Here is an 11,519-nt window from a genome sequence, read left to right as displayed (position 1 = left end):
GACGATGCATTCCCAATGACCGAGTTGGTAATGAACTTCAAGGTTTCTTTTGCAATTGCTTATTTCACGATCCACAGTCGCCATCGTTACAGTGATGCTATCCCATTCCATCCATCACGGCCGATTAAGAGAACAGTTTACCACGTTGGTCATTGGTCATTTTCACGTCAACGATAAACTCTAAGCAATATCTGATTCGACATCCCAGTTACTTTGCATAAACTTGGTCGGACCATAATAAAACCTGACCATAGGTGAACATTCGGACCATCCGACTACCCGCCTTTTGGATCATGTTTTTATTATGTGTGAGATATCTTGTTCATGATCAGTTAGATTGTCCCGCGCTTCTGAGGTTTAAATATCAAAGATCTGCAGTTCGCGCTTAGCGCCCCTGGTGAGATACGTATGCTTTTTATGAATTTCTGTAAACAGTCCTTTCATGATCCAGACTCTACTTTTAATTCATGGTTTTCTTTGTTATTGTTTTTTTTTGTAGTGGCGGATGACCAAAGATCATACAGGAAGAAGAACACCAGTACAAACTCGCACATACCCTCTTACACACCCTTCCTCATCTGCCCACGTAATCACACACCCACATTCATTCTCTCTTACACACACAGACACACGCACATCATCACCGAGAGTGATAACAAGAACAAGAATCAAACAGAGGGATATGAAGTAAGGAGGAGGGTTTGAGTGATGGTAGAGGGGTGTGCACACACACCTACACAACGTTTCACAAAGCGATAGCAAGAAAAAGGGAATTAACTGCATGAGAAAGAGAGAAAATAGTAGTTTCAGTAAGAGGGAGATGTGGGGGACACACACGCACATATACAGGCACGCCCATAAAGTGAAAATATGCCCCTCACTTTTCCACTCTAGACATTAGAATTTTTATTTATAGATAGGCATATAATTTTGGAAAAAAGAATCAAAAGTGATAAAATGTATGACGCAAATGGAAATATTGAGCAAAAGGAAGAAGACGAATATCCAGTGTTGACTGTTATACCCCAAGCACTAACACCCCCAAGAGAAAATGAAAACAATAAATTAATTAAACTCCCAAACAAAAATTTAAACAACAAAACATTTAAATCAAGAAATTAAACAATGATGCTACAGAAAAGGGCAAAAATTTAGGCTTTTACAATATAAACAAAGTATGATAAAGAAAAAAAAGAGAAAGAGATAGATCAGAACTTGTGACCCACTTCTTCACTTTTAATAATTTAGGATAAAGCTAAGGTACAAACATAGACTTCTAACCAATCCAGTTGATTTAAATAACCTACAAACTCCTGGTTGAACCCCCCCCAAAAAAATATATATATATATATAAAAAAAAAAAAAAATGCGTTCAAAATGGATTGCATTTTTTTCAACCAACAGTTTGGTCGTTTCTTCATTATTAACCAACTTTTGGGTCGGTTAAAAAAGTTCTTAAAGTGTACCATAATCTGCATTACCGCATCCCATTTCATTTGAGCGTATTCAACAAAGCCAATAAGAATAAACATTTATAAATACCTTATTTGTTTTAAGCATCGCCATTTATTTTCACAAGTTACACAATGTTTACTTGACAGAAGCCGCACGGACTGGAAATGCAGAATATCGACATTTACGATGTAACGGTCATAATGATTGAAGATAATTATTTTCTCGAGCCGAAAGAGACCCTTTTCCATCGAGCTAATATTCATAGTAATTAGTCGAATCTTATGTCATACAAAGCTTCATCTTAAACATTACTTTTGTAATATTTTCGCAAGTTAGGTTTTCCGATGGTTTTGTTTGTTTTGTTTTATTTTGGTTTTTTCTTTGAGTGGGTATCAATGACATTATATAAACTTTTAATGATAATTATTATAGTTCTATTGAATGAACTCCATGTGTCTTACTTTGATTTAATAAAAAAAAAAGACGTATTGCACATTTACTTTATCGATACAATATGAAGAAAACATTATTCCCACCTCAGGGCAAACATTGTTAACAATATACATCACAATTTATTACCTCATGCAATTAAACATCGATGGATATAACTATATAAGTAGCAATATATCGACGTGATCTGGCAGTTTGAAAATAAATATTAATATATGTATCAATAGTGAATAATCTGTTCAAAAAATCATTACACACTCAAGTACTGTAAGAGAAATCACCCATTATACATTATAATGAATATTGAATCATAAAATAATGAAATTATTGAATTATCGCGAAGAAAATTCGAGAAAGAGAGAATTGGAAAAGAACAATATTACTGAACGAGGACAATCACCAGTTTACGTGTTTACGTTCCGGGCACGTTGAAACAAAGCGTTATTGATGGAAGAAAGAGAAGATCTCCAAAAAGTCATGATGGGCATACTTAAATACTTTCATTTAAATAAAATGTTTTACACAAAAAAACTATATAGATATTAAATATTGAGTTTTACATTCCTATGCTTTTATAATATACATGCGCTCATGCTTCTTCTTCTCCTTCTTCCTCTTCAAACTCTCCCTCCTCCTCTGCGGTGGCATCCTGGTACTGTTGGTACTCAGACACCAAGTCATTCATGTTGCTCTCAGCCTCGGTGAACTCCATCTCGTCCATACCCTCACCAGTGTACCAATGAAGGAAGGCCTTTCGTCTGAACATAGCAGTGAACTGCTCAGAGATGCGCTTAAAAAGTTCTTGAATGGCGGTGCTATTGCCAATGAAAGTGGCAGCCATCTTAAGACCACGGGGAGGGATGTCACAGACAGCGGTCTTGACATTGTTTGGGATCCATTCTACGAAGTAACTGCTGTTCTTGTTCTGAACGTTGAGCATCTGTTCATCGACCTCCTTCATGGACATACGACCACGGAAAATTGCGGCAACCGTCAGGTAGCGTCCATGTCGAGGATCACAGGCAGCCATCATGTTCTTGGCATCGAACATCTGTTGGGTAAGCTCGGGTACGGTGAGGGAACGGTACTGTTGACTACCACGACTAGTGAGAGGAGCGAAGCCAGGCATGAAGAAGTGAAGACGTGGGAAGGGAACCATGTTGACGGCAAGTTTGCGGAGATCAGCGTTGAGTTGGCCAGGGAATCGGAGGCAGGTCGTGACACCACTCATGGTGGCAGAGACAAGATGGTTCAGGTCACCATAGGTGGGTGTGGTGAGCTTTAGGGTACGGAAGCAGATGTCGTAGAGGGCCTCGTTGTCAATGCAGAATGATTCATCTGTGTTTTCAACGAGCTGATGGACGGATAGGGTTGCGTTGTAAGGTTCAACAACAGTATCAGACACCTTAGGAGATGGTACCACGCTGAATGTGTTCATGATGCGGTCTGGGTATTCCTCACGGATCTTGCTGATCAGGAGCGTTCCCATGCCAGAACCAGTGCCTCCACCAAGCGAATGGGTCAGTTGGAATCCCTGTACAAAAGCAAACGACAATTTTACAGCTAGTAGCGTGTCTTAATGAAACGGTCAAGAATTAGGTTCTATATGAATTCTTCAAAAATCTTTTACCCCAAGGAGCTTCCTTAAACCTCGACCCCTTTCAGAAATTTTGCATTATGCATGATTTTTTGAAATTTTATCTTGGTATGCAATTTCAATTCAATTTTAGCAACATTGTAATATAGTTTATTTATTTCGTCCATGAATCATGTTCAACGTATTTTATGGACAAACATTTCAGCAATTACAGCTGTCACGTGAATATGTTTTTATGATTGTGAATCTTAGGGAATGCCTGGTTTAAAAAAATGACTTGCCAATAATTCTTATGATGAATCATGCCCTCTCATCTCCTTCATTTACACAATATTCATAACTACCATGTTTAAACCATGGACCTACTAGTAGGTTCATGTTTAAACTATGACCCTTTCTCAGAGCCATCGGAAGGCGATGGGCCATTGTAAGTATTTTGTGAGCTTAAATCGCCATCCACAAACAATGGATCATGTGGTACCTTGAAATTAAAATATGGTTCACAATCTAACATGTCCAAAACTGAGTGAAATGTGCACAAGAACTTGAGTATAGAATGTCATCGTTGAAAATACCTGAAGACAGTCACAGCTTTCTGCTTCTTTTCTGACAACATCCAGCACAGAATCGATAAGTTCTGCACCCTCTGTGTAATGTCCCTTTGCCCAGTTGTTCCCTGCACCGCTCTGGCCAAAGACAAAGTTATCTGGTCTGAAGATCTGACCAAATGGACCTGACCGGACCGAGTCCATGGTGCCTGGCTCGAGATCGACGAGCACGGCTCGGGGAACGTACTTGCCGCCGGTAGCCTCATTGTAATAGACATTGATGCGCTCGAGTTGGAGATCAGAGTCGCCATGGTAGGTACCGGTAGGGTCAATGCCGTGTTCATCAGAGATCACTTCCCAGAACTATAAAGATAAAACATAAAGAATGTATATAAGAATTTCCAAAGATCTTGCTAGACACGGCAAATATATTCTTAAAAACATATATATTCGAGACCAGCGAAATATATCTTTGTGAAAAAGTGAAATATACTTTCGTGAGAAGCGTATATTTTTGTGAAAGTGTATACATTTTTCTTTTATGAAAAAAGACATATGTTTTGGGGGAAAAGCGAAATGCATTTTCTCTAAGTGAAATAAATTTCTAACGAATGATTTTTTAGACATATTTACCGTTACGGTTCACTTTTGGAAATATATTTTTCATTTTTAAGAAAAATGTTATTCGTTTTTCACAAAAAAATACATTTTTTAAAAACAAATCATCTACTGCAGTGCAATGATATTTTAATTTATTCTCACATGGCGTGCCATAGTCATTGCTCAACTGGTATGAGGGATCCCGTCAAAATATGTTTTGCAGTTTAATCATCAACCACGGTCATGGTAGCTTAATCAAAGGAATAATTGTTTATTCGACGTCATATTTTACGAGCATCTTCCCATGTATCATGAATTTGAAAAAAAATCAATGAATTACATTATCTAAAAGTGGGGTTTATTGAACCTTCAGCAAATCAATAGACAAATTATTCCACACCAGCACCTGAAAGAAAATAAACTAAATGCATTTTATATGACATAGCATAGGGAGCAGCTGCTCGTTTAAAACGTCACAAATGAAATAAAAACTTAATAAAAATCTAATAACTTTCCTAATCTTTGCCGGATTTTCCTCAAACCTCCATTAAATATCTTTTATTCTTGTTATGGTATGTTTACAACAAACTTTTCGTCAGGGTGCATGAACTTCCCCTTTAAATGCTAGCGATATGGAAGTAGAATGACCTCAAAATGATTGCCGAAGAGTCCAGTTATTTGCAACTCATTAGCCTCTCAAGTATTCCTCAAGAATAATTGTGACCTACATAGGTTGGGGAGATGACCGACACAAACATTGTTCTCTGTGAGGGATTTTTTTTTTCTTTTAGTTTGAAGGGGGAGGGGGGTGTGACATAACCGAACGTTTTAGGGACCAGACATGGCATAAAGTGAAATTTATCATTAAAAAAAGCTGCGAGCGAGCGAAGAATTTTACCATTTTGATAATTTTGTGATAGATTTTGACATGAATATTTAAAAAAATATCTTATTTCACCCATTGTCCTCTCATTTCTTTCTTTTCTCCTTTTTTGGCCGTGAAACTGTCTTTTTTTTGGGGGGGGTGCATGGCCTCCGAACCCCACGTCTGCATGCCAGTGGGGGAGGGGTATAATATAACTTTATTTCTACAAAACTAGGCACTAATAAGGACTGTATCAATTATGCGAGCACGAAGCGCGAGCTGAAATATTTCAGAAAAAATGACCTGAAAATCCCTAAAAAGACCTGAAAGTATCATGCATATCGGCGAGACATGTATTATCGAAACAGTGCAATAGTTTCATTATTGCACTCTGCGCATGCGCAGTTTACATGAGCGATGAGTCACGCGAGCCCTGCCAGTCAACGGGGGCACGATGACTCATCGCATAACTCACTCCTCGGGTAATCTAATGAACGTTCCCGCCTCATTTAAAATGCACATATATTCGATTCCTGCATGATCACATGCACCATCGTGAATTCGTACAAGCCGGCTCGCGGGGAGATTTATAATATAGATAGTGAAATGGATCGCATTCATGAATCATTCACACTAGTAAATGAGTCAGAAATAAACGTGTGATTCGTGATGGATAAACACAATCGCTGCCTAGCTCTTTAGCCGCATATACGGCAGCAGCCTTATTTTATTGGTCGTCATGTAATTACTTTTCATGCATGTAGGATGTTCATGAATAATCAGGAAGGTATATCTCCTTACAGCTCAGGATGCAAATCGTCGCATGTTTTGGGCAAGCTGCATTTTTAACGTATTCTCGACAATCACAGCCCACATATCGTTTTAGAAGTGATGCAGGCATATCTGCCATTCTCTAAGCTATTAACGTAACCCGACTTAATGAGCAAAATGGATAATTTTCAGCATCACCATTCATTTCATCCATTAAATTTCAAAATCCGACCGGATAGTGATGCCAATTGGAATCTTTAAAATATTCGTTAAGAACCCATTTTTATGATTTGAATATGACACAATTGCTGAATATCGCCCAACTGTAATCATGCACATGTGACATGTGACACCATATAATGCGCTATGGTTTAGGAGGGTGATACGTATGATGATCGAAGTCTCTCTTTACTACCAGGTCCTCCATGTGCTAATAAGTGATATACACACAGAGACATGAAGTACAATTGAGTAATTAAGTAAATATGACTACAGCTGCTACTGTTATATAATCCTAAGTGCCGACATAATATCATTTAGCAGTTGGCTTTAATGATTAATCTTATTGATCTCCATAATTGCGGCTTCATTTATATGCCAGTCTACCATATTACAATATTGGATTTTAAAGTAACTTGATTAAGGTATATGCAAAACATGCACGGCCTTCCGAGTCAGTTAATTTTATTTTCTAAATCAGTTATATCCATAATAGATACATTATAGAAGGTATACACAAAGTGAGTGCTTATTTTGTAGCATTCCTGACAAAAAAAATGAAAACGTGAAAATATGTTTCTTTGTGAAAGAAAATTAAAGCACCCAAGGTCTGACTGATCACATGCGGGGTGAGATGCCCATTTCAGGTATACATAATTAAAAAAACACTGACAGTGACAGTTTTTATCAAGATTTGTGAGTCTTAATAATTATTGAATGGAATTATTTTAAACTTTTACACGTTTTCCCAATATCAAAAAATAGATTAAGACAGTTTCGTGATGAAAACAATAAAGCCAGTCTTGACAGTTTTATTTTTTGACATGGTGATTTTATGTTAAGGAAAATACATTAACACAAAAATCCTCTTACCTTTGCCCCGATTTGGTTGCCACATTGTCCAGCTTGGATATGCACAATTTCACGCATGGTTGGACTGTTTTTTAGTTTCAATCAGAAACCTAGGCCTATACCAATTTGGAAATGATAGGAATTTCTCCAATGCAGCTGTGGCTGTATCTACTGCAGTGATTTATTCTGCAAGAGATGGAGAGAGAACACGCCCTTTTATTTACAGAGGAATTGGCTATCACGTAATTTTCCGAAAAGATTCTGCGGCGTGCGCCCTCGTCGTTGAGAAAGGTGTCAAGACCCATGCAAATTACTAAGGGACCTTCTACAAAGATATTCGACTGACAGGAGTTTTGTTTCAATTCAGAATTAAAGGGGAATTTTACCCTGACGAAAAATTTTGTTGTAAAAATAGCAGAGAAATAATATACGTGAAGATTTGAGGAAAATCCATTAAAGATTGAGAAAGTTATCAAAAATTACAAATTTTTTAGTTTTACATTTCATTGATATTTATCATACGGTACATGTAGGAAAGCTTTTCGCATATGACATCACACATCAAATAATTGAAATTCTAATACTCTTTTTTTCTTTGATGGGTTTTCCTCAAACCTTCGCCCATATTTTTTTATTACTTTTTTTTGCTATATTTTCCGGAAACTTTTTGTCAGGGTGAACTTCCCCTTTAATAGTTCGAACGTTTGACTCAAATCTATATAAATACATACAAAGTTGATATATTACATCATAAATTTGGAAACAAGAAATTATATATGAGAACAATAATCGACCAGACGGTCGTCTGTAATGTTTCCAGAAGAAGAGGGAAAACAGTGGTCTTAATTGCTTGCGCTGTCCCGGGATTAATCTATTTTATTTTACATTTTCATATGAGGCATCAAACAACTCCCCCTGCATCTTCAGTTATTCAAAATGTGTGAACCACGTTTTAATCTGAATTTAAAAAATATATATCATGGAAGAGGACCTATAGCACTATTATGCAGCGAAACGGGTAAAAAGATAAATATGACTCGAAATATTATAAAAACACCCTGACTTTATTCGTAACTGCAGAAATTCCATTTTGAAGTTTTCAGATGATCCCTTATTATCGATAACGAATCAATCTGTCCATCTAATTAATTCGTGCAAACATAGCTAGGTCAGTTTTATTGACATATACATAAAGAGAACTTCAATATTAGGTCGAGTAAACAGCTACAGTAACCTAGGGTTACGTAAAAATCCACCTGCCTGCTCCCCTTTGTCGCAGTTATTAGATTTATATATTTTTCTCAGATTAAATCATTATGAAGCTGATAATGTAGTTTTATTATTGAATATAATGAATTTCATCACATCGTAAAGAATATGAACCTGGTATCGTGATTGTGGTATTATGTGTTGAATCGTTATCCAATAAAGAAGCACCTGGCACAATAAATTGTATTACATGTGTCTTATTATTTTCAGAAGACTAAATATCAACAGCGGTGTTGTATTATTTGGTGCTGCGGTTCGATGCTGTTGACGACGAGATCCGGGGTCCGAATCCCAACGCTGCACTGTATTTAGAAAGAACCCTATACACAGGGGCCGCGGAACGGGGGGCTGAAGTGAAGCCCCCCCCCCACACACACACACACACACACACACAAACACCTTTTTTTTTTAAATCGTGTAAAGAAACTATGAAACCGAATTACCATCTGGTTGTAATTTCCTGTGGTCAGCCCCCTTCCCCACTTCCAAACCTGTTTCTGCAGCCCCTGGTATATAGCAATTTTTTAACTTCTTAACCTGTTGGAGACCGAATGATTTCGATATAGCACACGTTTTCCATAGACACCAGTCTGTCGCATAGGGGCTCAGGGCTCAGTGTCCAACGGGTTAAAGCCACTTTCAACGGGAGAAGGAATCATATATCATTACCCTAATCCGTTTCAACTTTCGACAAAGTACAGAAGCGTTATTAGTCAACACCTTTGAGGGGCACGTACCGTGGAGAATGGGGTAAGATTTTTAAACGTTGAGCTAGTTCACCTTTTTTAACGAAAAATAATTTTGTGATAGATTTTGCCATAATATTAAGCATATAATATGAAATTAACCTTTAAAATTGAAAATTATTTTTGTGATAGCTTCTTGACATATTTAGACAATTTATAATGTGTTTACATTTAGGCCTATATAATCATTAGACAGTATAATATTCACCCTTTCCTTTCCTTTTCTAGTTTTCTCCTTCTTTTTATCTTTTGTTTTCTTAGTCGTAAAGCTCTTCGGGGTCAAGTGCACCAATCCCCCCCCCCCCCTCTATATACGCCATCGGCAAAATAAACTTTGGACAAGATCTTTATCAGGCTATATTTATCATAATTATGAGTAGGAAGATATGTGGTTCATCACAAGAAAATCAACATCCACATCCGGTCTAAGGAATGAAAGATACAGTTTTCAATCAGTATAGGCCTACTTCAATAATTGGGTTTGTTATTAAACAAGACAATGATATCCCTATAATAAACGAGAAACGGATATAGGGACAGTTACGTGTCAATTTCAGGAGGCAAAGAATATGAGGTCGTTTTTAACGTTTTCTAAACGTTAATGAAAAAGAAGGGGCCGAGCCCCCCCCCCCCCCCCATCTCTGTTTCCGCAGCCCCTCATGGAGATGCATTGTTGTGTTTATCAATATATACACCATCAAGTTATATAGGCCTAAACTTGCACTGCCAAAAGCACAGAACATCGTCACATATTCAGCAGGGGTCAGGAGACACACGTACACAGTGACTCAAGGATCATTTGTCATTGTTTATGGAATATCTTCGTCATATATTGGTCATAAACCAATTAATTATTGGTGTACGAGCCAACATTCCAGATGTATTGTATCCATGCATCTGTCTTCATACTGCATGCACGGCCATGTCATGCAGGCCTACAGTTGAAATAATGCGCTTCAATGGCAAAAGACAGCAAGTAACATAGGCAACTAGTACATTGAGTGATCGGTATTTTCACATCATTTTGTGCCATTGAATGAACCAAGATTTTGAGGGGGCACATATGGGCAAAATTTATAAAAAGTTGCGAGTGAGCGAAAAATTCGGCCGCCTTAAAATCAAAATGTTATTTAGGCTAAATCTTTCAAAAGATGATATTTTTTCACTCTTTCTACCTTAATTATTTCCTCCCCCTTTTTTTTAGCGTGGAACCTTTGGGGAACGTACAAGTCAGGAACCAGTCCCCTGCCCCCGCCCCCTCCCCCTTGTGTACGCCAGTGATTTTTACTGAGTGTTCTCATCTGCGTCAGATTTGCACGAGCATTCTTCTGCCATGATATATACCACGCAAGAAGGAATCTTATCAGCGTTATATCAGTGCTGTCTGCAGTTGCAGCGTTACCCGTTTACATCACTTTTGAATTGAATTGAATGTATTATCGTCCTGTGTAGGAAATTCATTTCACATCGGGTTTACAAAATTACAAATACATATGCACATAGACAGAATGAAATAGACTTACAATACCGTGGGATTACATACACAAACAAAATGCCGTATACGTTATTTCAAATATAATAGAAAAAAGTACAATTGCAGATGTATAAATTGATTAATTATTCTAATATTAATTGGTTTGTGATTCCATCTTTTGTTACTTGTTCCCTTCTGTCATTGCCGGTATGAACTATAAACTTGGCATAGTAGGCCTATGCATACATACGAATATTGTAGCATCCATGTATCAGAAGACGGTGACGGCATTGCGTGAAGTATTTCCTCATTCAGTGCACTCTCTCTCATGCTCTGCTGTCTCGAAATTGCATTTGCCATGAATTGCATTATGTTATTTTCAGTCTAGGGATGCAGTTTACCAGGGATCTCCTTGAATTTCTGCTGGGTAGAAATGTATCGGTTATCTAGTAACAGCCTTGCCAGTTTTGTTATCTTATTTTTTTAAATATTCTTTTACTTGTCAATATGGGTACATGAAACCGAAGATAATGGCCTTTGGAAATACATTACAAAGAAGACGGCAAACAGGAAGGGTACTACTTGGACCCTAACCCCAAAACCCCCAAAACATAGTCATAATTCATGTCAAGTCTTGTTTTAATACTTATGGCAGCCCTGAACAAAACTTATC

At 37.5% G+C, this 11,519-nt stretch overlaps 1 protein-coding gene across 1 annotated transcript; it reads right to left on the bottom strand.

Moving 5' to 3' along the window:
• Positions 1 to 497: 497 nt before the first annotated feature.
• Positions 498 to 7,622, bottom strand: LOC129276601 (tubulin beta chain-like). The gene is made up of 3 exons (XM_054912987.2): positions 7,379 to 7,622; positions 4,078 to 4,413; positions 498 to 3,439 (listed from the first exon to the last, which is right to left on the bottom strand). Exons 1-3 carry the CDS (start codon positions 7,433 to 7,435, stop codon positions 2,495 to 2,497), a joined length of 1,338 nt encoding a protein of 445 aa, XP_054768962.1. The 5' UTR covers positions 7,436 to 7,622; the 3' UTR covers positions 498 to 2,494.
• Positions 7,623 to 11,519: the final 3,897 nt, after the last annotated feature.

This window comes from Lytechinus pictus, chromosome 14 (assembly GCF_037042905.1).
Source record: "Lytechinus pictus isolate F3 Inbred chromosome 14, Lp3.0, whole genome shotgun sequence".
Taxonomy (NCBI): Eukaryota; Metazoa; Echinodermata; class Echinoidea; order Temnopleuroida; family Toxopneustidae; genus Lytechinus; species Lytechinus pictus.
The sequence above is the reverse complement of the archived record's forward strand: the minus strand, read 5'-3'. Positions and strand labels throughout refer to the sequence as shown.

Coding starts and splice junctions, on each gene's coding strand:
- LOC129276601 (XM_054912987.2), bottom strand. CDS start 7,435: ATGCGTGAAATTGTGCATATCCAAGCTGGACAATGTGGCAACCAAATC. Junction 4,414..7,378: donor GCAACCAAATCGGGGCAAAG/GTAAGAGGATTT, acceptor TTATCTTTATAG/TTCTGGGAAGTGATCTCTGA. Junction 3,440..4,077: donor AAAGCTGTGACTGTCTTCAG/GTATTTTCAACG, acceptor GCTTTTGTACAG/GGATTCCAACTGACCCATTC.